The sequence below is a fragment of the Artemia franciscana genome, chromosome 4 (assembly GCF_032884065.1).
Source record: "Artemia franciscana chromosome 4, ASM3288406v1, whole genome shotgun sequence".
Classification (NCBI taxonomy): Eukaryota; Metazoa; Arthropoda; class Branchiopoda; order Anostraca; family Artemiidae; genus Artemia; species Artemia franciscana.
In genome coordinates this window covers 52,731,010-52,755,271 of record NC_088866.1, presented here as the reverse complement: position 1 = coordinate 52,755,271, position 24,262 = coordinate 52,731,010, and the positions used below count along the sequence as shown (strand labels likewise).

The 24,262-nt window shown below is 36.0% G+C and overlaps 1 protein-coding gene across 1 annotated transcript in view; it reads left to right on the top strand.

Annotated features, from left to right (window-relative positions):
• LOC136026581 (X-ray repair cross-complementing protein 5-like) overlaps positions 1-24,262 on the top strand; it is a 98,211-nt gene that overhangs the window by 50,130 nt on the left and 23,819 nt on the right. Inside the window, exons 6-9 of the mRNA XM_065703289.1 lie at positions 2,752-2,939; positions 7,631-7,724; positions 19,579-19,798; positions 22,693-22,884. Of these exons, the coding sequence (XP_065559361.1) occupies positions 2,752-2,939; positions 7,631-7,724; positions 19,579-19,798; positions 22,693-22,884 (694 nt within the window). The remainder of the gene's footprint in view (positions 1-2,751; positions 2,940-7,630; positions 7,725-19,578; positions 19,799-22,692; positions 22,885-24,262) is intronic.

Below are 24,262 nucleotides of genomic sequence, written 5' to 3'. Positions count from 1 at the left end.
CATCGATATGAACTTTCTTACCGACAGATTTACAGGGATCGAATACAATGTGCACCAATTTGGACAAATTTCTAGCCTAAAGTGAACCGATTTTTACTTACAAGTCCCTCTCCCGAGATAGACATCAAGTTCAACCGGAAACAAATAATGGGTACACCAACAAGCAAAAGTTGCAAACTCCTCATCTCTGAAAATGATTGTAACCTAACAGCCGATTATTACTTACTAGGCCCCTAAATGTCACTTTGCAGCCGGTTGAACTTTATCCTTTTCAATCGTAGACATCGTGACGGATGGAAACTTGGAACATTATCTTATGTAATCTAGTTGGTATTATAAAGCTATCTGTAACTTTTCAGGATCAAAATACCATCAGGGACCCATAAATTTCCTGTAATGACTCGCCATCCAGGATCGCTTATTATTGGATGGCGAGTCATTACAGGAAATTTATGGGTCCCTGATTCCATAGATGTGTACCAACTTGCACAAATTTGTAGCCCCTCGTGAGCCTCCTCTAGCAACCGATTCTTACTTACAAGTCCCTCTCCCGGGATATACATCCAAGTTCACCGGAAACAAATAATGGGTACACCAACTAGCAAAAGTTCCAAACCCCTTGTCGCTGAAGTCATTGTAGCCTAACAGCCGATTATTACTTACAACTCCCCTACATGTCTTACAATCCGGAACCAAGTTGTTCTTACCATCAATTACACCAGAAACAGATAATAGGTACACCAATCAGCAAAAATTGCAAACCTCTCATTGCCAAAGATGATTATAAGCTAATAATCGACTGTTGCTTGGAAGTCCCCTACATATCTCACAATTGGTATCAGCCTATTTTTGGTTCAAGTGTGTACCTTACCACTGAAGTTGTCAACCCCTTGAAACTTTCAAACTGGTGTATGTCATGAAGGAATTTTTGTAACAAAAAATGGATGACATATACTTTGATCAGCTCATCAAGGTCTATCGATTGTCATTGAAAAAAAAATTCTATCTGTCTTAGTTCAAAAGTTGACTTTTTTGCCGGAGGCCAACTTTCTAACACCACCACTTAGAAAGGAGCAAAGGATAAGCTCTAATTTCTTTAGCAATGAGAGAACTTTTAAAGTTTAAGAGGTATATTTGATACCATTTCTCTATTGCAATCCCAAGTAGAAAAAAAGAATGGTAAAGTCAGCTGAAATCACGAACAGAAATGGCTAGAAACAATAGATGGCAGCACTTTCGGACCCGTGGGAAAATCGCACTTTTTTGTTTCTGTAAATTTTTCTATTTATCACTCAAAGAAGATATATTGGCTGTGGGGCCGGGGAACTACCGCATATATTTAACACTTATAGATTTTAGTCCATCTTCAATTTGAAACTGGTGCCTGCCTGCTTGCCTGCTAGAACGGAGCTTTCCACTCGAAAGCAGAAACATGGTTTGATGAAACGAAAGCTTGGCTGCACAACTTCAGATACTCCTCTCTGACATAGGCTATATAACTCCACTTCACTTCGCACACCATAGGCTCTGGCTCGAGGACAAGCAAAAACCATCCTTTTTGGCCCCAGGCAAGAGTTCTACGGAACTTTCCAAAATGTAATGTCATATTCATCAATCCGGCCTGAGGTCCACACTTTCCGTAAAAACCGCACAGGTTAGACCCTTACCAGTTTCCAGGAATAAGCTGAGATCGGCGGCATAGGAAAAAAAAAAAAAACAAAAAAAAAACCGGGACAAAACCAAAGTGTTGCTCTCGCAACACAATTAACGTTAACTATCTGTGGGGTCCCAATTGGGATAAGATTTGTTTTCTTAACCGGGATTATATTCCTAAACAACTATTAGATTCAGGGAAAAATTTAAGGAAATTTGAAGGTTTGTACTCATTTTTCGAATAAACTCTTCTCTATTCAGCTCTTCATTGGCTTCTAGAAATTGAGAAATTTCTCCCAGAAATTTCAATCAATCCATCAATTTATTTGAAAGAAACAGAGAATTTTTTTTTACAAACTTTAGATCTCCACAAAGGCTCTTTGGCCTGTGAGAGTGGGAGACGACACATACCTTTCAATAATAGCACTAAAATAAACAGAAGAACAAGAAGAAAAAACTAAACAACAACAACAAAAACCACCATACCAATAAAATAAAAGAATTAAAAAACTTAGACACTAGTTTATTTTCTCTGTTGTATGTTTTGTCAAATATCAACCTATTAATTGAAATAAGATTTTTGTTTTAACATTTTTGTTTTCTTCATGCATCTAGAACATCAAAATATAAACATTTTTGCCCCCCCCCGCTTATCCATCTTAGGCATCTTCATATTTGAAAAACTCCGAAAAACTTCTAAGATTAGTATTTTATTTATTTAAAAAATTGTAATTTTTTGGGGCATCACCACATTTTTGTCAGTGTTGCCACGTTGAATAGTTAAAATAAATAACCAGAACTAACTAGTTAAACTTGGTAACGCTTTTAGCCCATAAGAATTCGAAATTAAATAACTGTTGATTCTCAAAGACAAATACTCATCGAAAGGAAACTAAGTCTCTTAATGTATTATATCTTTATATTGCTTTTTGTTATTTTTCCCCTTTTTTATTAAATTGTGAATCCTCATTTTTCTAATTTATTAAGACGTGTATAGATGTATCTGATGTAAAATATGTATTAAGATGTATAAGATGTATTAAGGTGTATCTGATGTAGACAATCAGATCTCATTTTTACTGTTGTTGGTGTATTTAGGATTTGGTCGTTTTGCCTGGAGAAGAAGAAAGTGAAAATCTTTGGAAACCACCAACAGTAAAAGGGAAATTGGATACCTTGCTAAACCAAGTCGTAACTTTGTCCCGATCAAGAAGACCAAGGGCGAAAATAAATTTCCAAATTGGAGAAAATTTTCAAATTGCAGTTGGAATATATGCACTTGTGAGGTAAACCAAGTAGATATAGGGTCGTAAGTCACTCAGGTACACCCTTGACGGGAGGAGGGGGTGAAATCAAAGCAGTAGATTGTCACAAATAAATCAATATAAAAACATTCAGGAAATTTGAGTAGTATTTTTGTCTTTTTTTATTTTACTTTATGTTATTAAATTACTTAATGTATTTTGAAATAATATATAAGATGCTTATGTCAGAAATTTTCTATTACAAGGCCAAAGGGATGATGTTGAAATTTATGAATTTTGGGGTAAAAAAAAACAACAGACTGAAAAAAAAGGTCAAGCAAAATCGGTTAAAAGGTTAAAAAACCGGTAAACATTGTTAACATACGTAAAAGCAATATTTTCATTTAACCGAAACATAAGAAAAGGAAAAGACTGAAAATGTAACATAGGCAACATAGGAACAAATAATAAAAGAAGAGAAACTAAAATAATAAAAGAAGAGAAGAGGGATGTTCTGTTCACTTTTTTCTGTGACGCCTGACGTTCCCTGATGTATTCATTCTAGTTTCTTCTTGTTTTAAATTTGAGGTATTATTTTAACTTTGCTCTAAGCTTTTCGCAAAAAAATTGTATTTATTATATACTTAATTTCTGTTCATTTTTTAATGAATACAGTTTACGTATACATTAAGAGTAGTAATTTTTATTTAAAATAAATAGATTTAGCAATGTTGTCTTTGGTTTTAGCGAAGATGCTATCCTTGTATGTTATACCAGATAAATACATTAAAGTGATTAGTGCTATATGCGAGAATAACATTGCTGGAGCTATTGTAGGAAATGAGTTAGTAGCCGCTTTTTTATATATTAAATCAAGAGTTAAGCGGGGTTGCGTCCTATCTCTATTTATATGGATGATTGTATAGAATTTTTCCCAAGGAGCACAGGAAAGGCAATGGGATATGGAATCAAATGGAGAGGAAAATTTTTCCTGGATTTAGATTATAACGATGATTTAAGTATTCTAGATGGAAGTGTTAGCAAAATGAATGAATTTTTAGAGGTTTTGAGAACTCAGCAGGTTTGGGAGGTTCTGATGTTTATTAATGAAAATATCAATCAAGTAGATAGCTTCACTAACCTATTTAGTATTATTTATATTATTATATTATATTATTTTATCAGCAAAGATAGTGGATGCAGTGATAATGTTAAAGGTAGAATAGCCAAGACCCAGGATATTATTTCGCAGCTGAAAAAAGTTTGGAAGAATTGGAAAATAAGTCGGTTTACAAATAACAAAATATTAGAAGCTATAGTGGCCAGTTTGGCCATCACAGTGGCCAATTATGGTTCTGAAGCATGGACACTCTGAAGAACGGAAGAAGATTTATTAGATATTTTCCGGAGAAATAGGCTACGGATTATTTTGGCTACCTGACTGACTGACTGTTTCTCATAGAGTAAGCTATGCGAAAAATGTGGGTTAATCCTGGTGTCAAGGGCTATAATGAAAGAAAGGTTAAGATGGCTGGACACATTCTCTAGATGAAGGATGACAGCATGTCAAGTACATTTCATGTCGGCCAACCGAAGAGCAGGCTATCCCAGACTGGAGTTGGAGGATGTCGTACGAAAATATGTAAGGGAAATGGGAATTCTTAGGAGGATATAAAGAGGGAGGTATTGAATAGATTTAAATGGAGGAGGAGCGTGCGTAAAAGTTTTGGGCCAATACTGCTTAGTAGTGGCTTAGTACTGCAATGAGTTGTTATTAGTGTTGCTGTTTAAAAAGTCATATTAATAGTAAAATATAGTCCCAATTAGTGGTAATGAAATAGTAGAGTAGGTTGTAATCGAGTAGGTAGTAGAGTAGGTTGTATCGAGAGTGTAATATCGGCTAATATTGACAAATTAATTGTAAACGCTAGTCTTAATTAGTCAGTCGCATTGATTGACGTCGCAGTAGAGTAAATATTGACTTCTTTGATAATATTTCCTTCTATATATAACTCATGTAGTAAGCCAAAGAAAAGAACTGGAAAATGATTTGTATACCTCCTATACCATAGTCTCTAACATTAACAAATGTTTATACACATATTGACAATATCGACGAATTCTGACAAATGACTATTAAGTTAGCTTCATGTCACCAGAAACGTCGTATTAGTGTAAATGTTGAATTCACAGATAATATTTTTTCAAAATATTATCAGACTCTTGTAGCAAGCCAAAAAAAGGAGTTGGAAAGTGATTTGTTAGTATCATAGTCTCTAAAAGTAACGCAAGTTTATTGACATATTGACAATGTCCTTCAGTGTTTCAATATATCACATATTTCGTTCAATATGTAATTAGACTCATGTTGCAAGCCAAAGAAAAGGAATTCGAAAATGATTTGTTTGGCTCTCTGTGCCATAGTCTCTAACAATGATATAAGTTTATTGAAGTATTGACAATATGGACGAATTTTGACGAATTAAAAGTAAAAGTTAATCTGAAGCAACCGAAACGTCGTTGTAGAGTAAATATTGGCTTTTCGTATGATGTTTCCTTCAATATGTAATCGGACTCGCGTAGCAAGCAAAAGAAAATGATTTGCACACCTTCCAGTGCCATAGTCTCTTCTAAAACTGACATAAGTTCATTGACATATTGTCAATGTCGATGAATATTTACAAACTAATCATAAAAGTTAGTCTCAATCAGCAGAAACGTCATCGTAGAGTAAATATTGGCTTCTCAGTTAGTATTTCCTTCAGTATGTAATCGGACCCATGTGGCAAGCCAAAGAAAATGAATTGGAATATGGGTTGTATAGTTCTCGATATCATAGTTTCTAACGTTGATATAAGTTTACTGCTTTATTTACAATGTCGATGAGCATTGAGTAATAATTAGTAAGATTTAGTCTGAATAAGCAGAAACGTCGTAGTAGAGTAAATATTGGCTTTTCGGATGGTGTTTCTGAGTTAATGGGGTTGGATTTTTGATGGCAGAAGAAGGCATGCTCGGAAGAGTTGTAGAAGCTGGAGTGGTTGTGCCCAGATGAAAAGTTAAAGAAAAGTTTTCAGTGGAGTAGTCCTAACTAGAATAGTATTTTTATACGTAGTCGCAGTTTGAGTATTACTGCGACAAATTTCGTAGTTATTATTTTCGTGAAAGAACTAGCCACGGGAAGAGTTGTGCTGATATGAGTGGACGGAGTGGAAAGTAGACGGAGTGGACGGAGTAGTAGTAGTAGGGGTGGTTGCTTTCTGTGAAGCTAAATTTGCTACAGTTAAAATTTTAACTTTTATTTAATTAATGTAATTAAATTTAGTATAACTTGTAATCATATAGGAGTATTTTCTAAATAATGCTTTGGCGACTTAGATTTGATATAGATGGTATCCTCATTTGGGGCCCTCTAATTTCACAGACAGGAAATCCTTGGATGATTTCATGATTATGGCACCATTCACACCCTAGTAATGAACGAACTCTAGCCCATAGTAACCAAAAAATCAAAAACGTGTTTGAAAAAGCAATCGAGTGAATAAGAATCTCAATTTAAAACTGATTTTAGAATGCCAACTATTATTACAGATTATATCCATAACCAAAAACCCAAATAGGAGAATTACAGTCCCCCATCTTGGACAAAAAGGAAAATTACTTTTTGCATGGGAAGCAGTGATGTTTTTCCTTTTTAATCTCCCTTCTTTGTTTTTTTTCTGTCACCGCTAGTGGGGCACCGAAATATCCTAAGAGGGATGTTTAAAGACTGATATGAAAGGAAATTGCTATATATACTGCCTTTTGTAAATAAAAATAGATATATTAAAATAAAATACTATTTTTGATAAAAATTTCATCTTTATATACAAGATTTTGACAATATAACACGTATCTTTTTGAAAGTTGCTTCTCTTGAGCAGGTTGCCATATTTGAGTGACTCTGCTGCCTGGTTGTTTTTCCAACTAAGAAATAACCTAATCCTTTTGCTTGTGTGAGATATTCCTAATATATACATTATAGTTGCCCCTTTGTGATACACTATGGCCCCATTATGTCGCCTTATGATATGTGCATACATGCCTGTCATTATCCATGACAGGAATAGACGTATAGATATAGATATATATATATATATATATATATATATATATATATATATATATATATCTAAAGTAAATATCACCTCATAATGCCGGTTAGGACAATACGGTAGCACAAAGCTATTTGTTTCTTGGCTTTATTTACCTTGAGTGCCTTTCCACAGGTAGGTCTGAATCGCAGTTCCCTGATTTTTTTTTGGCGCGGTTTCATCTGCTGCGCTATTGCCAATTCTTAAAAGAAGAATGAATTTAAAATATCAGTTTTGATATTATAATACATTGAGTGTCAGAACGAAAAATAGTTAAATATCGAAATGACATTATGATATCTCCTTTCACTTTTCTTTTCAGTGATTATTGAAAAAAATTTCTTGCTCAAGATGAGTGAGACTTCAATTTGAGGGCCGCTATTGTTTAGATTAATTTACATACCTTGACTTTTTAAGGGCAGTAACTGTTTGACTGATTACTATTTGTATCATCAGAATATTGGAGATACTGTTATTGAAAGTGGTCAAGTGTATGGAGAAATGTATAGTGAACTCACAGAAAGTGATTTTGAAAAAGGGGAATGTAAAAGAAGATTGTAGCCTTCTGATGAAGTTCATTTCTTTTGCTTTGCTTTGCAGGGGAGCATATCTTCCTAAAAAAGTAAAATTGGATCGAAGGACAAACGAAGTTCTGGAAACAGTTACAACCAAATATACTATGGGGGAAAACTTGGTAAGCGTGTTCTACCTGTCTCTTTCTCTCTCTCTCTTTCTCTTTCTCTTTCTCTCTCTCTCTCTCTCTCTCTCTCTCTCTCTCTCTCTCTCTCTCTCTCTCTCTCTCTCTCTCTCTCTCTCTCTCTCTCTCTCTCTCTCTCTCTCTCTCCTTTCTCCATCTTTCTTTCTTGTTCCATAAAAGGGAAGGCATTTGACAAAATTCTTGTTTTACAAAAAAAAGAAAAAAAAACGAACTGTGCTGACGTTATAACGGTGTTGGCCTTACAGTGTCGACTTCAAACTGTGTTTATAGTCGTGGTCCATCCTGACGTCCTGACGTGCATCCTGACGTGCACACAATGGTCGGTATTTTTTTAAACTGACTACATTTTTGGTACGTTGTTTTACAACCGTTTCATTTGACGGAAAAATATAGTCAGAATTAAGAGTAAGAACAAATTCGTGCTTGTCACTGAACCCCAAGTAACTGCTGCACCCTCGTATATCTGAACTCAGGTGCAGCTGAACCCCCTCGTAACTGGACCCTCGTGAAACTGAAGCTTTGTGTAAATGAACTCCATTAAACTGAACCCTTGCACAAGGAAAAATCATCGATGAAAGTGAAAATGCTGTGCTAGACTGATAGTCTCTGACACTCCAAAGAAGTTTGAGTACAGGCCTGAGTTAGTCCCTTTTGCCAGAGATCTATTGAATTTGGGGCGAAATCTGTGCCAGAGCTTTAAATTATACCTGGAAGCTAAGCGATCTTGACAGGCTGAAGAGAAGTCCTTATAGCAATGAGAATATGTGCACCAGTGATGAAAACACCCACTACCACTTTTTGTGTCAAGGGACAGTTTGTGAAGTGCACATATCGTAAATTTAGGCTCATAATTGGTTCATAAAATGCTCCTTCAAAAGTTCAAGAAGCTCATATTTTTGTTGTTAAAAGCTCATAAAGTTCATATTTTTCACAAAGAATCCCCCATCTAGTGGGAGACCTGATATTCGCATTTACGCACTTTTTATAATTTTGTCATGAAAACAATATCATGAAGTGCCCTATGGCACCAAAATGGGATTTTAATGTCGTTTCTGGAGTGCAAAGGCTTGAAATCATAAAAGTTCTACCTCTAAAATCTCTAGGATCAAAAACTACTAAACTAGTGTTGAAAATCCCTGTCTCGAATACTCCCTTTCCTAGTCACCTTTGCAAGTAGAAAAAAAAGCTTTGAGAAAAGTAGTCTTTTATTTTGTGCTGGCTAGTTAAAGAATTTCTTTCTTCTAAGACACATCCTGTCTTTTCAGTTGTGCATTGTGCTTTCAGTAAAGCGCTGGTTTCTCCGAATTCTACCGTGTGAGGTAATATTAAGGGTTAAAACACAAGCTGGAATCGTTACATGCTCTACCTTGTTGTAACTCTTTGTTTGTTAATGCCATAAAATAAGTACCTGTCAAGATCTTTCATCAAAGAAACCTCTGTTCCGTTGTCACAATAAAAAGAAAATTGGACGTCACAAACCATGAAAGCCAGATTTATTTGTTAGGTTGAAGTTTCAGTTGAATGGGGTCGAGCTGCACGTGGGCTAAGTTCCATGTGGGTCTATTCATTTGCACGAAGGTCTAGTTTAATGAGGATGAGTTTTACATAGGCTGAGTCTCACGAGGGTCCAGCTAAACAGGGGTTCAAAGACACAAGGGGTCAGGGGCGTGGGTTTTCATTTAAAAGAAGTTCATTTTTACGAGGATTCAGTAGCACGACTATTCAGTTGTACGGAGCGTCAATTAAATTGGGTTCAGTTGAACTAGGGTTCAGCTACCAGAGAGTTCAGTTGCAGGAGTGGGGTCAATTGCACGGGGGCTCAATTGCACGTGGGCTTAGACGCACGGGGGCTCAGTTACAGAGGTTCAGTTGCTTGGAGTTTAGTTATACGAAAGTTCAGTTGCAATGGAACCAAGAAAAATGCATACTTCATTACATGTCTGAGGGGTGAACCGACTATAATTCACAGCATCTGTAACAGTAAAAATGAGCTGCACGTTTGAAGGTGGTTGTCCCACTGAAGAAGCACGTTGATTTGCATCATATTTCCCTTTTTGCATTTTAATTGAAACCTCTGGTATAGTTGTTTGTGTCTTGCAATATTTTTTCCAATAGATCCATTAAGTTACGAGTGATGAAACAAAAATTCATCACGAGAGACACCATAATTTAAAGGATGTGTAAGGTGTACGTCAACAGCTTTGAGGCGTTCGCATACTGATGATCAAAGGATCTCAGTTATTTTGTCAGGCTTCATATATCGGTGTTATGACTGGTTCAATCTTAAGGTATATTCTGCTTAAGGTTTATTTATCGGCCAGTTGTTATAGCGTAATGCTTTTCACAAGTGCTGGTGTTTTGGATCTTGCAACTTATAAAACTAAATAATCAGTAGAGATTTCGCTCCTCAGTCTAACTCCTCACTCTTCTGGCAATCCATTTCCGAGCAGAAAAGCATAGAAGAATTTGCTAAAATCCTAGTGAAATCATATCTCTGTCGAGACTGGGACTGGGTCAGATACCTTAGGTGCCGCAGCTGGGGGGGGGACAATTTGGAGATTAGCCACTTTGATCAAATGTTTTACTATGATTTGACTTTTTGTTTTGCTTATATTATAGACGGGAGAGGCAAGCTTTAATTAAATTTTCCCAGGCACTATCAACCCTAGAAACGGCTCTGATCACAGGTCAAGAATGCAGCTTGTTTTCCAAGTTCCGTGGCACGATATGTTTGCGGATGAACTATTATTGCCAGTATGCTAGGATTACAAATGTGGTTTGCGTAGGAAGAGCGATTTTTAGGGTCCAGAGAAGCAATTAGGAGCTATTTCCTGCCCACTTGAGTGAAAAATGAGTATCAGATAAGAATATTCTAATCTGCTAGGATTTTGTTGTAGCTTCTTTTACACTTAGCCAAAATTATGTCAAATTGTATTCATGCATCTCTTACTGGCAGCAGAGATGCCATTTGGGTCAAATCTTGGTATGGTCAAGAACTCCATCCCCCCCCCCAAGTGATTCGCTTCGTGTCGTGTAAAAAAATGGTTTTTGGAGCACATCGATAGAATTTTCTAATTAAAAACGCATTTTCAGCACCCATGTCGCTTAGAAATGTACTGTAACTGAATCTGGAACTCAACCACACTGACCTCTAAGACTGATTTATAAGCTGGTTGTAATCCAAGTTGTTGTTTTTTTTTTTGTTTTTTTTTTTTAAATAAATCCTTTTCTGCCAATATCAAAGGGGGTGACTGATACGATCATGTTCTGTCGTAGACTGCAGATAGCTTTTTACTATTCCTAAGCCAGAAAACATTCGCCAATTGCTCACTGTTGTCACAGGGAGTGTGGCAGCAATACGAAGTGCTTTAATTACTTCTGAGTAATTACAGCCACTGGTAGTGGCTGAAAGTGGTCGACAATGTCCAAGAAGTTTTTGGGCTTTTTCTTTTCATCGATTAAGAAATGCTTAGTAATACAAACTTTAGATTCGAGAAGGATGTCATTGGTGTCCAACTCACCGTAAAGAGCAGAGAAATGCTTGAGCAACTATGTGTCCATAAACTTGGTTTTGCTCGAACCCAAGGGTTCGAGTGTGTTCGGTACTGGCAAGTTATTTATGAACGTTCTGTCAAATTCAGCTTGTTAATGGTCGAAAGTCTTTAAGTACTCTCGCTTCATTTTATCCGCCGAAATAGCAGTCAGATTGCTAGATTAAAAGAATTTCTTTCCTAGCGTCAAATTTGTCACAAATTGTTTCAGATGGTTGATGATCTTTTAGGTTCTTTTAGGTCGTCCTTTCTGGCCAACAGAGGAGGATCCGGTCGTCGGTTAATTCACAGCAGTTGCTTTGGTTTCGAGTTTTGTCGCAAACTCATTTGCCTTTTCATAAACTGAAAAGAATGAAGGGTCTGAACACAGGTAGACGAGTTCGCTTCTTGTGGTCTGAATCAGGGTACGACATCGAGAAATAAGCAAGTCGACGGCCTAGAGCTGCTGAGATAGTGAGTTTGTCACTCGCGTATTTTTCTATGTAGTGCAATTGAAAGATAACAAGGAACGATTCCATCTTCTTCTGAAGCTTCGCTGCCTCTGGCCCTGCTATGCTCTTGGCTCCCTCATTTCCAGCAGACAGTACAGCTAAAATATATTCATATCAAAGTCTAACCTTCAACATTGATCGATACCTCTAAGACCATCGCGTGACAGCACTTATTTCCTGCTCCAGAACTGGCAGTTCGACAGCTTTCTGGGTCTCAACAAACAACTGATGCCGATTGTTAAATGATCTGCTCATTGTGCTTGCTTCGTCGCAGTAATTCCAATCGAATCCAACTCTTGGTACTGTGTTGTGATGGAAATTTGCTAGATTTTCGGCATCCAGGCTCTTCGTGTGATAATATCCGATCTGCCTTTCTTCTACTTTTCTTTCGTCGAAGTACCTAAGAAAAATGACGAGCTGCTCTTTCTTCTTGCACTGAAGCCTGGAACTGATCGTCGAAATAAAACTGTTCTGTTATTAATGGGATGTGTAGTGACCGTGCCGTCTCTGCAGCTTTTTGAAGAGTGTATGTGAGTACTCTACGAAAAGATTGGACGCCTCGATGAAATATCCCTTGTTTGTTGAGGATGCTATTTCGTCTTGCCCCCTAAAGGCAGTGCTGAGTCCCTACAATAGGCCTGTTATTTTAAGTATGGCTTTTTCATGTTCCCCGCTCCACTTGATTTCCTTATTTTGGTCTGTCATTGAAACAGATACCTATTTGTTGCGTCTCCATGGTTGTATCGCTTTTTTTACTTCGTCCATGAAATTGCACTGTCTTTATGGTGGTCACTTCTAGTATGTTTTTGAAGAACGTTAGAGATGTTTCCAATCTTCTCATGCCGAAATCTAACAAAGGTCCAGATTCGTAACTCTGCTCGGGAAAACTAGATGTGTCACCAAAGTGTATGCAGCAGTAGCAGTAAACAAAACCATCCTGGACGAAGAACTCCAGCCACGGGTCCTATTCATAATATAAAGTGTTGAGCGACCGTTTCGGTTGGTCGTTTGCTGTCACTTGTGCAGGGCATTTAGTGCCATTGGTTGGAATAGCTGATCGACAGAGGACAATGAAATATCCGCAGGGCCGCTGGACCGGTGATTTCCCTCGTCTTGAGGTGAAACTAAGGCTCTGACAGACCTGTGACAGCCGTAATGGTTCTGCGGTGTCTTCTTTCCTGGTTTATCGTTGTGAGGGACCGTCATTTCATTTGAAGAAGCCGAAGTGTCGGTGATGTGTTGTGGAGATACTGAATTCAACCTGAAAGAACGTATACTTATTAGTCTGACTTGTAAACAGTGTAGCACCCCTACTAGTTTAGTCTACCCTTTTTCAAATCCATTTCGTGATTTTTCTGAGGTCTTAAGGACACTACTGGAAAGCGACGGCAATGAAAGCAGTGACCTGTTATCACTGTCTTTGTATAGCGTTACCTTGCGCTCAAGCAGCTGTAGCAAAATCGTCGATGTCGCCTTCTCGTAGTTTTAAAATCGCCAAACTGTTCACAAAGATCAATATCTCCCAAGCCACTTTTCCAACATAGGTACTTTAAAAGTCTAAACTCATGCGGTAGGAAGCACTTTAGACAATTACTAAGTCGGCTAGGGCTCGTTCAAACACAAAGGAATTCCTGCCCGGAATCTTGTTCTGGAGCTGTGGAAATTCTGCTCAGTCGCTGGAAGCAGAAAACTTCGAGTCATTATCTTTGTCAGTTCTCCTACCTGGAGTGAACAAAATACTTGGAAAAAAAGCCAATTAGTCACAGAAATCGATAAATTGAGATGCAAATTTGCCTGAGTTAGCTGGCCTGTAGTATAAACTAGCTGACGACGGATTCTATGACTTGAACAAGTGATTATCCGACTAATGAACGGCGATGTAAAAAAAACATGTCTGACATAGTTCTATATCTCTTCATTTGGTGTATTACTTACCGAAATTTTCTGTGCCACTTATTAGTACAGAATTGAGCAACGTCGATTGGAGCACCAGATGTTCACCAAAAAAAGAGACGAAACTCTTTAATTAAGGGGTAAAAAACTGCTGAAATATTAAAAAATACTTATTCATTAGTATGAACATTGAGAATTCAATACTAAATATTTGTGTAAAGTTTTGTTAAGGCCCCCTCCCCTTCCTCTTAAAGAAGATCTAAAAATATTACCTTAAACATAATTTTTTCCTTAATTTGTTTTCCAAATACTTGTTTTTTTGTGTGGATAACTTTTCATTTCAAGCAGCGATCCCCCCCCCCAAAAAAAAAATCGTTATCTTGGGCCCGGGTCTAACGAGACTGTTGTTGCATTAACACAGATACAGAAAGGTGTTTGGAATTTTCTGATTGCACCTTTTCCTACTTTTGTTAAGGTAATATGCTCAATTTTTATTCAATATTTCCTACATATAACGATTTCCGTAATTCTCGACAGAGCCTGCTTAATTTGCGAAAGTTTGTGAACCGTGATGCGGAAAGTTCTTTTCCGTGCAAATTCATTTCTTTTAGTCCGCAAAACTGTGAGTGGCACAGAAAACTGAAATCCAAAAGAACAGATACATAAATTTGCACTTACTTCCTGAACCGGTCCACACGGGTTCTGTTTCTTAATCCAATCAACTCAGAGAACACTGATTTTTTGCCTCTTTCTCCTTCTTCATGGCTGCCAATTTCCGCTTTTGAGCTCCTGCAAATTCATGATAACAAACAAACGAGATCTTTAATCAGCAGGTTGACAAACAATTCTGTCACTCCGATTCCAATCCATGCCCAACCCGGTTTGCACTAGGATAATGACCATGCTAATTAATGCTAATGTCTCATAATACCTTAAGTAGGTTAATGGTTAATAGGCGTGCAGTAATTTCATAACAATTGGAGAGAATGGATTATCACTTTATGCTAATTATTGCTAATATCTCATCTTAAGCAAATTAATGGTTAATAGGTGTGCAGTAATTTCAAAATAATTGGACAGAATGGATTGTTTAGCAAAAAAGGGCCCTTTGTGGTGGAAATTTCGCCCCCGGGAAAAAATAGGGCTGTGAAAATGCCTACCCCTGCCCCTTTCAATGGTGCTGCTGAGTGCCAGTAACTTCAGTACTTTCATTTAGCGGTGAGTGCGTAAAATGAGCAACTTCATTACTTGGGTTAAGGTGAAAGTATATTTAGCATTGCTGGGGAGATTTTAAAGTAAAATTTGAGATGTTTAGTGTTGTTGTATATTTGGTCCATTTTATTAAACTATATCAGTAAATATTTACCTTAGTCTAATAAGCCTAGAGAAACTATTAAAAAAAAAAACAGACATAAGGGAAACGAACAAAAGAACAAAACGGCCGTTTTTGAAGTAAAAATAGGTCATTTCATCTTTATGCTAAAAATAAAGTAAAAAATAAGACTTTTTCTCATTCATTTATACAATAACGTAAACAGTGGAGTACAAAAGAGAGAGAGAGAGAAATCAAATTTAAGAAACAAACACAGAAAAAATGGAAGGGTGGCAAGTGACTCAAGTTAAAATATAACAGGCATTTGCTCGCTAGAGCAATGTTTCTGAAAATGCGGAAACTGACCTTTATTTTCATTGTCTGTTTTATTCTGTTTTTTTTATTCATCTTTTGCTGTTTTCAAAAAAAAAAAATGGCGCCAACCCCTCACCCCTTGCATTCCGCTTAAAGGTGGTTCCGCCACATGTTCAAAGTTAGTTCAAAAAATATTTCAAATAATTTTAATATCAAAAAGACTTCTTATTTATACGATTTATCAAGTTTAAAGTTCCCATTCAAATGTCTTAAAGATGATTGTTTTTGATGGGAATATATTTGTGTTAAAAATTAAAATGGCACATTTATCCACAAAAATATTTTAGGCAAATTAAGTGAGTGATATTAAAACAAAAAGGAACAAAAATAAGTGCATATAATAGCCAAAATTTAAGCGGGCAGAAATTGATATAAATGAATAATTGAAACTTTAATATTAAAATATATAATCAAACTGGATAATAACATATTATTATAGATGAATAAACAAATATAAAGCAATCAGGAACTAAAATGAATAATCAATCTAAATAGAAATGATCAAATCTGAAAGTGGGGCACGTGAGTGATATCACGTACCTAGGCACCGCCTGGGCACGTGAGCAGGATTTATTTTTAGGGTGGAGGCAACAGTAAAAAAAAACAAATTTTTTTGATAAGTTGAATAAGATTTACCCAGTTATCCAAGAAAATTTAGGATTACGGGGAAGCCGAGAACCCCAATTAATCTAAGGGGCTGAGTGGTGCCACGAATCTATACAACCAAATTTGTGGTTATACCTTTTTACCCGTTACAACCTCTTTTCCATACTACCTCTTTTAATGCACGTTATGGGCCAAACCCCACAAAGATAAAGAGAATTTGATTTCGGATAAGTGAAAGACCACATTTTAAGATTTAATATTGAACACTTGATTCCTTGACAAAACTAATCAGACTTCTAAGAACTGGCCTGTCGAAGGCAGAAAGGAAAAACATTCGTAAAACACTTAACACTTGTAAACAAAACACAACATCACAGTTTGAGGTATAAATATTGGATTTATGCTTCTAAGTTTCTCTGTTTCTCTTTCTTATAATTTATATCTGTTAGTAAACTGAATTCCTTAAGTGACTCGTACATTAATTATAGACAGGACATCTATTCAGCAATTTACACATTGAATCTATGCAGCAATCTACTATAACCTACTTGATTTGGAGTTTGCCCCCCCCCCACCTGAAATACGTGTTCGTCTCGTTAAAATATAACAAAAATGAATATAAACAAATTTGTGATGCGTTTTTTTAATAGTTTTTTGTAACTCCCCGGAAAAAAATCAAACAGTTCGTGGTAACGAACTGTAGTAAGGAGTGACCCGGCTCAATAGTAACCGAAACTCTAAAAAATTGAATTTTTATACCAATAGTTACATCAAAAGAATCGCATTTTAATGCTGTTTTTAAATATACAAGTTTCATCAAGATCAGTTATACCCATCGAAAGTTACGACCCTGAGAAAATTTGCCTCATTTTAGAAAATAGGGGGAAACACCCCATAAAAGTCATACAATCTTAACGAAAATCACACCATCAGATTCAGCGTATCAGAGAACCTGATTGCAGAAGTTTCAAGCTTCTATCTACAAAAATGTGGAATTTCGCATTTTTTGCCAGAAGACAGATCACGGATGAGTGTTCATTTGTTTTTTTGTTGTCTTCTTTTTTTCCAGGGGTGATCGTATCGACTGAGTGGTCCTAGAATGTCGAAAGAGGGCTCATTCTAACGGAAACTAAAAGTTCTAGTGCCCTTTTTAAGTGACCAAAAAAATTGGAGGGCACCTAGGCCCCCTCCAACACTCATTTTTTCCCAAAAGTCACCGGATCAAAATTCTTAGATATCCATTTTATTCACCATAGCGAAAAACCTAATAGCTATGTCTTTAGGGACGACTTACTCCCCCGCAGTCCCCGTGGGAGGGGCTGCAAGTTACAAACTTTGACCTGTGTTTACATATAGTAATGGTTACTGGGAAGTGTACAGACGTTTTCAGGGGGATTTTTTGGTTTAGGGGGAGATTTGAGGAGGGGGTACGTGGGAGGATATTTCCATGGAGGAACTTTTCATGGGGAAGAGAATTTCAATGAAGGGGGCGCGGGATTTTCTAGCATTATTTGAAAAAACAATGAAAAAATAAATATGAAAAGTTTTTTTTCTACTGAAAGTAAGGAGCAGCATTAAAACTTAAAACGAACAAAATTATTACGCATATGAGGGGTTTACCTCCTCGTTATACCTCACTCTTTACGCTAAAGTATTTTTAGTAATTTCAACTATTTATTCTACGGCCTTTGTGATTCAGAGTGTGATTTAAGTTCTAAAGCTTAAAGCTCAAAGTCACTATAGCTTAAACGGGATATTTAAGCTTTAGTGTAAAGAGCGAGGTATCAAAGAGGGTTGAACCCCCTCATATACGCAATAAAAACATACGAATATAGAAGTTCGTTACGTAAGTTAATTCGTAAGTTACGTATAATTTTTACCAATGAAAACGTTTGTAAAAAATTAAAAGTTCTACTTGCCTTTTTAAGTAATAAAAAAATTGGAGGGGAACTTGGCCTCCTCCTTCACTCCTTTTTCTCAAAGTCTTCCGATAATTGCAATTAATTAATATGCAAATTTTGTTTTAATTATTTATGTGCGGAGAGCCAAGATCAAACGTGCATTAATTCAAAAATGTCTAGAAATTAAATAGAAAAAAACAAGTTTTTTTAAATGAAAGTAAGGAGCAACATTAAAACTTAAAACGAACAGAAATTACTCCGTATATGACAGGGGCTTCTCCTCCTCAACGCCCCGCTCTTTACGCTAAAGTTTCTTACTGTTTTAAAAAGTAGAGTTAAGAGAAAGAGTCAAACTTTAGCGTAAAGAGCGGGGCGTTGAGGAGGAAAAGCCCCTGTCATATACGGAGTAATTTCTGTTCGTTTTAAGTTTTAATGTTGTTCCTTACTTTCATTTAAAAAAACTTGTTTTTTATATTTAATCTTGGATACAGCCCTGATAACTACCCACTTGTGACTGCTAATAGTCTGCTAATAGAGTGCTAATAATCTCGAAAGAACGACACAAAAACATTTATAGTGAAGTGATTATATACGCTTAACTGCAACAGTGTATTCAGAAGGAGGGTGGTACCAAGTTTGATATGACCCCCCCTCGAAATATTTATCTGACTCGTGAGTTGGCTCTAAAATTCAGGTCCAAAAGTTTTCAAAACTTTGCCCTCGAACAAAATTCTTGTGACACCTCTTCTCTCCGAATAAACATCTTGGATACGACCCTGCTTAGCTATAATTGATTATTAGTTAACTACGAAAGAAAACCAATTTGCTCATTCTATAAAAAAAAAAAAAAAAAAAAAAAAAAAAAAAAAAAAAAAAAAAAAAAAAAAAAAAAAAAAAAAAAAAACCTATGCCCATTGCCAAATACTTTTAAATAGTCTCGTGTGACACCATGCCCTAATGCTCTCTGGAATAGAGTTCCGTGTACCAGGTTGCGACAAATAGATTGGGAAGTTAGCGTTTGTTTTACTTCCATGTTGAATGATAAGCAACATAATTAGGTATTATCATCAAAATATTCACAAAAAATTCAGAATTTCTAATTGATAAATCTAAGAGATTTCTAATTGTTTCTCATGTAAGCCTACACGTCCTGCTTTGAAAATTTTTAATTTTACGTTGAGAATTTGTAATATTCAATTCATGAAATGACGCTTGCAGTTTATCAATGAAAAAAAGCTTGTGCAAAATTTCGAAATGTAAAAAAAAGCATCAAAAATGCAACTGCTGGCAATAATCGAGTTCGATGATACTATTGGATAAAAGAGTTAATGCTGTAAATTTCAATTTTTGGAAATTAATTTGGTAGACATTGAACTCAAATGAACAATAAATTAGTTTGAAATAAAAAAGAATAAAAATAGTCAAAATTATGAAAAGAACAAATACAATCAAAAGCAAATAGAAATTAATCGTTGCGATGGTGTATAGAGCTGAAAAAGTATAGGATTGTGATAATGTCTGACTTCTAAAATACTAAAGGACTCCCGTGCAAGAAGTTTGCGGGTAGGGGGAAAGATTATTTTATGTATGAAAAATGCAGCAAAAATTTCCTAATATTTCAAGATTTTGCACCTTTAATATATTTTTCATGATCTTGGTGCCGTCCTTGATTATTGTAATATCAATTCTTTTATGTTGTAGGAAGATATAACAGCTGAAGAACTAGGAAGATCGGATATTATAAAATATCAAGAGTTTGGCGGTGCTAGGATACGTTTGAGAGTTGACGAACACAGACATCTGCGGAGACTTGGAGACCCCGGCCTCTTTCTTTTGGGGTTCAAACCTAAAGATATGATAAAGCGGCACTGGTTTCATAGACCATGCGATTTCATATACCCTGAGGAAAATATTGTTAAAGGTTTGTAATCACAAATGTTTAAGTTTAAAAACAATTGGGAGAGCCATAAATTATTGATCAATTTCAAGAAAAAGTCGTGTCCCTGATTTTGCCAAAGACGGAGGTGAAGATTGAAGGAGGTGTGAGACTTTTTCTCCTTCCTATTACTAGCATCACAATAATCAGTTTTAAATAAGAGAAAATTAATACATTTTGTAGCATACTGCCAAAGTAATGGTAATTATGGTAAGTACCAAATAGTAGTGGTAATTATGGTAAGTAACAAAATAATGGTAACTGCCGGTAATTGAAATAGAGGTTTGCAAAATTAAAGTTTTTGATAATTACAAGGAAACTTTTTGGTGTTTTACATGTGAATTAGTGACATGATTTCGAAAATTACCTCTATTTTCTCCATAGTCAGAATGTTTTCAAGAATTGACGTATATACTGTGGCTAAAATTCTATTTAAGGCCAATCATAAGCTTTAATCATTTTGCGAGTCTTAGCCATTTTGTCTTGTTGGCTGACCGTCAAAAAGACAATGGGCTCATTAGTGAATTTTCCTAGGGGGCTAGGTACCATCAAGAGCTTTCGATAATTTGTGGTTTGACTGCGAAATCTGACTGAAAACACAGTGATATTTTGCGTCCCATTTTCACAAAGAGCATGGCATAGAAGGTGGCATGATAAGGAACTCCTAAAGTGACCGAATTGCTCAAATGGTAATTTGTTTGGAGCTGATATCAGCGTTTTTCTAGGTAAAAAAAAAAATCTTGAAAAATTTTTGGTGCTGGCCTTACCTAAACTTTGGAAAGAAAACACCTACTTCCTGGCAACACTACTTTTATGAATTTAAATCTGTGTAAAATTTCCAAATTTTGGAGAGGCAGTTAATTTCTCTCGGGTTATTTTTTATAGGTTTTATTGAGCGCAAACCACTGTTGTCAGACCTCCACAAATCGCCTCTGATCGAGAGAAAACAAAAGATTTCCTTCAATTTCAAGTGTTTACATTAAATTATGTTACAATTTCTGTAGTGAGCCACCCATATTATTTGTACTTGTTTTATTAAGATAATTGACATTTAACAGACGATCAACCAAGAGGAGCAATTATAATTTATACTTACATGAAAGCAAAGCCGTTCTTAGGGTTGGTGGTGCCCGGTGAAAAACTAATTATAGTAACCCCCTCTTGAATTAAACATAACCGAAAAAACCCGAATCAAAGTGGAAAATTAGATGTTTTTTGGCAATTCCCAAGTCAAAGCAACCCCCACGCCATGGTGCCCGGGGCGACTACCTCTGTTGACCCTCCTTCTTCCCTCTTCCCCCATAAGCTCTGCATGAAAGTCTGAAACAGATTTAGCTGAGTTTAAAAATCAGTTAACAGGAGTCTCTGTTTAACATCATTCTATTTTTTCTCTGCGACTTCCTATTTACGTTTACGTCTAGTCTTGGGCCTATCTCGTATTAACATCAATGATAGCTGGTGAGTACCATCAATATCCATTATCATCCCAATCTCTTTCTCTTGTATGCCCCATGCCCATTATGACATCTTGGTGGAACCCTGCACCCTCTATTTTTTTAGACTGCTACACGGAAAGCAGGTCGTCCTTGTCTGGGTCGGGAGGATGTCATAAATAAAGATTTAAAGGAAATGGGAACTTCCTGGGAAGGTGTAAAGAGGGAGGCTTTAAATAGATTAGGTTGGAGGAGGAGCGTGCGTAGCTGTGTTGGCCTCAGGCGGCTTGGTGCTGCAGTGAGTTATTATTATTATTATTATTAGTAGTAGTAGTAGTAGTAGTAGTAGTAGTAGTAGTAGTAGTAGTAGTAGTAGTAGTAGATCCTAAGTTGATACGGAAAAGTCCACTTATGAGTGAAGAAAAGGTATTTTGACGCCCATTGAGAAGGAATAGCCCAACTTTGTACTTATAAAGGTTCTGTTAGTTACCAAAAATTTACTAAAGATATATTTGAAGGCTTCTTTTTCTTTGTTGCTAGGCTTTTAAACTTACTGATAAACCTCATAAACTTAAGGATTCTTACGGGGGTCTTACGGAGTCTTTACGGAGTCTTAGTCTTAACCTATATAAACTTATGGATAAGCGGACCAAAAAAGCTCCTTTTTCAGGTTGGCTTTGGATAAAACTGGACGTTGCTACTAACAAGTTTTTAGAATAATCGTCATCTTTTGGAATAACTTTGAAGGTTACTTTGCTGTGCATAATTTTACTTTCAGAGGGGTAAGAACCCTCTTATTTCGATCAATCATGCCCAGGGAAGTCAATTGGGGGATAGGAGTATTTTTCTCCCCTCTAGAATTTTAAAAATGCATTTTTTTTTTTTTTAGAAGCAGAAAGGCTTCTTCTGTGTGATTTGGTCCCTTTTTATATTAAATGAGGCAATTTTACCTTTGTTTTTAATAAAAATGCGTTTTTGTATTCTCGTTGATCTTTTTTAAAAGCAAAATTGCCCCCCCCCCCCAAAAAAAAAAAAACCTTCATTATAAAAAAAAATCCGTAGATGTATGCGTATGCTACTGCCCCTTGCAAATCGTGTCATCTCAAAATCTTAATGTTTTGTTACTAGTTCCTGTTAATTCTATATAGTTCTATATAATTCATCGATATAATTGTAATTCATCGATTTTGGCTTTTTTTTTTTAATTCAATGCCAGGTCGAGAAATATCTAATTGCCTGTGAAAAAATTTCTCGCATATATGTTTTGCACTTGGTAAAATATATTCTGTATTTTTTCTAGGGAGTCATTAATATGGCTCCCTAGAATTATATGTTTAATATAGAATATTTATATATTGAACTTTTGCAGAATATAAAATATAGAATATTTATATATAGAAATATATATTATATATTTATATAGAATGGTTATTCATATATTTCTAGGGAGTCGATCATTTTTTGTAGCTCTTCTTGAACGCTTGCAAGTTCAAAATAAGGTTGCTATCTGTAGGATGATTGCAAATTCAAATTCTGTGCCCAGCCTAGTGGCCCTTATTCCACAGGAAGAGGTTATTGATGAAAGTGGGAGTCAAGATGTACCGCCTGGATTTCATGTTTTTTATCTTCCATTCGCGGGTAAGATTATTAGGTATTTGTAGTTCAATGTGAATCGGTTTTTCGTTTTCAGAAATACTTTTCAAATTATATCGATTTATCCATACTATTCTATTACGGCTATTTATTCATGAAATATATAACTTATACCGCCTAGATTTAATTTTTTTTTTTAGTTCCTTTCGCCTGTAAGACTATTAGATGTTTATCGTTATTTGAATTTGTTTTCTACGTACCAAATTACTTTTCGAAATGTAATGTATTAGACTTTCAATTAATATTAATCAAACAGCTCGTAGTGATGAACTGTAGTAAGGAGTGACCCGGCTCAATAGTAACCAAAACTCTAAAAAGCGGAATTTGATACCAATAGCTACATCAAAAGAATCACATTTTAATGCTGATTTCAAATATATTTCATAAAGTTTAGTGTTAACCATCAAAAGTTACGAGCCTGAGAAAATTTGGCTTATTTTAGAAAACAGGGGGAAACACCCCGTAAAAGTCATAGAATCTTCACGAAAATCAGACTATCAGATCACACTATCAGATTCAGTGTATCAGATAACTCTACTGCAGAAGTTTCAGCTCTTATCTACAAAAATGTGGAATTTTGTACTTTTAGCCAGAAGGCAGATCATGGATGCGTATTTATTTGTATTTTTGTTTGTTTTTTTCCCAGGAGTGATTGTATTGAACCGGTGGTCCTAGAATGTTGCGATAGGGTTCATTTTAACGGAAATGAAAAGTTCTAGTGCCCTTTTTAAGTGACCAAAAAATTAGAGGGTGCCTATGCCCCATCCCACGCTAATTATTTTCCAAAAGTCACCGGATCAAAATTCTGATATAGCCATTTTATTCAGCATAGTCGAAAGACCTTATAACTTTGTCTTTGGGGACGACTTATTCCTTCAAAGTCCCCGTGGGAGGGGCTACAAGTTACAAACTTTGACCAGTGCTTACATATAGTAATGGTTATTGGGAAGTGTACAGACGTTTTCAGGGGGATTTTTTGCTTGGGGGAAGGGGTTGAGAAGAGGGGGATATTTTGGGGAAACTTTCCAGAGAGGAATTTGTCATAGGGAAAGAAAATTTCCATGAATGGAGTGCAGGATTTTCTAGCATTATTTAAAAAAAAACAATGAAAATATAAATATGAAAAAAAATTTCAACTGAAAGTAAGGAGCAGCATTAAAACTTAAAACAAACAGAAATTAGTACGCATATCAGGGGTTCAACTCCTTCTAATACCTCGCTCTTTACACTAAAGATTTTTAGTAATTTCCACTATTTATTCTATGGCCTTTGTGATTCAGGGGCCATTCTTAAGGAATTTGAACAAAATTTAAGCTTTAGTGTAAAGAGCGAGATACTGACAAGGGGGTGAACCCCCTCATAT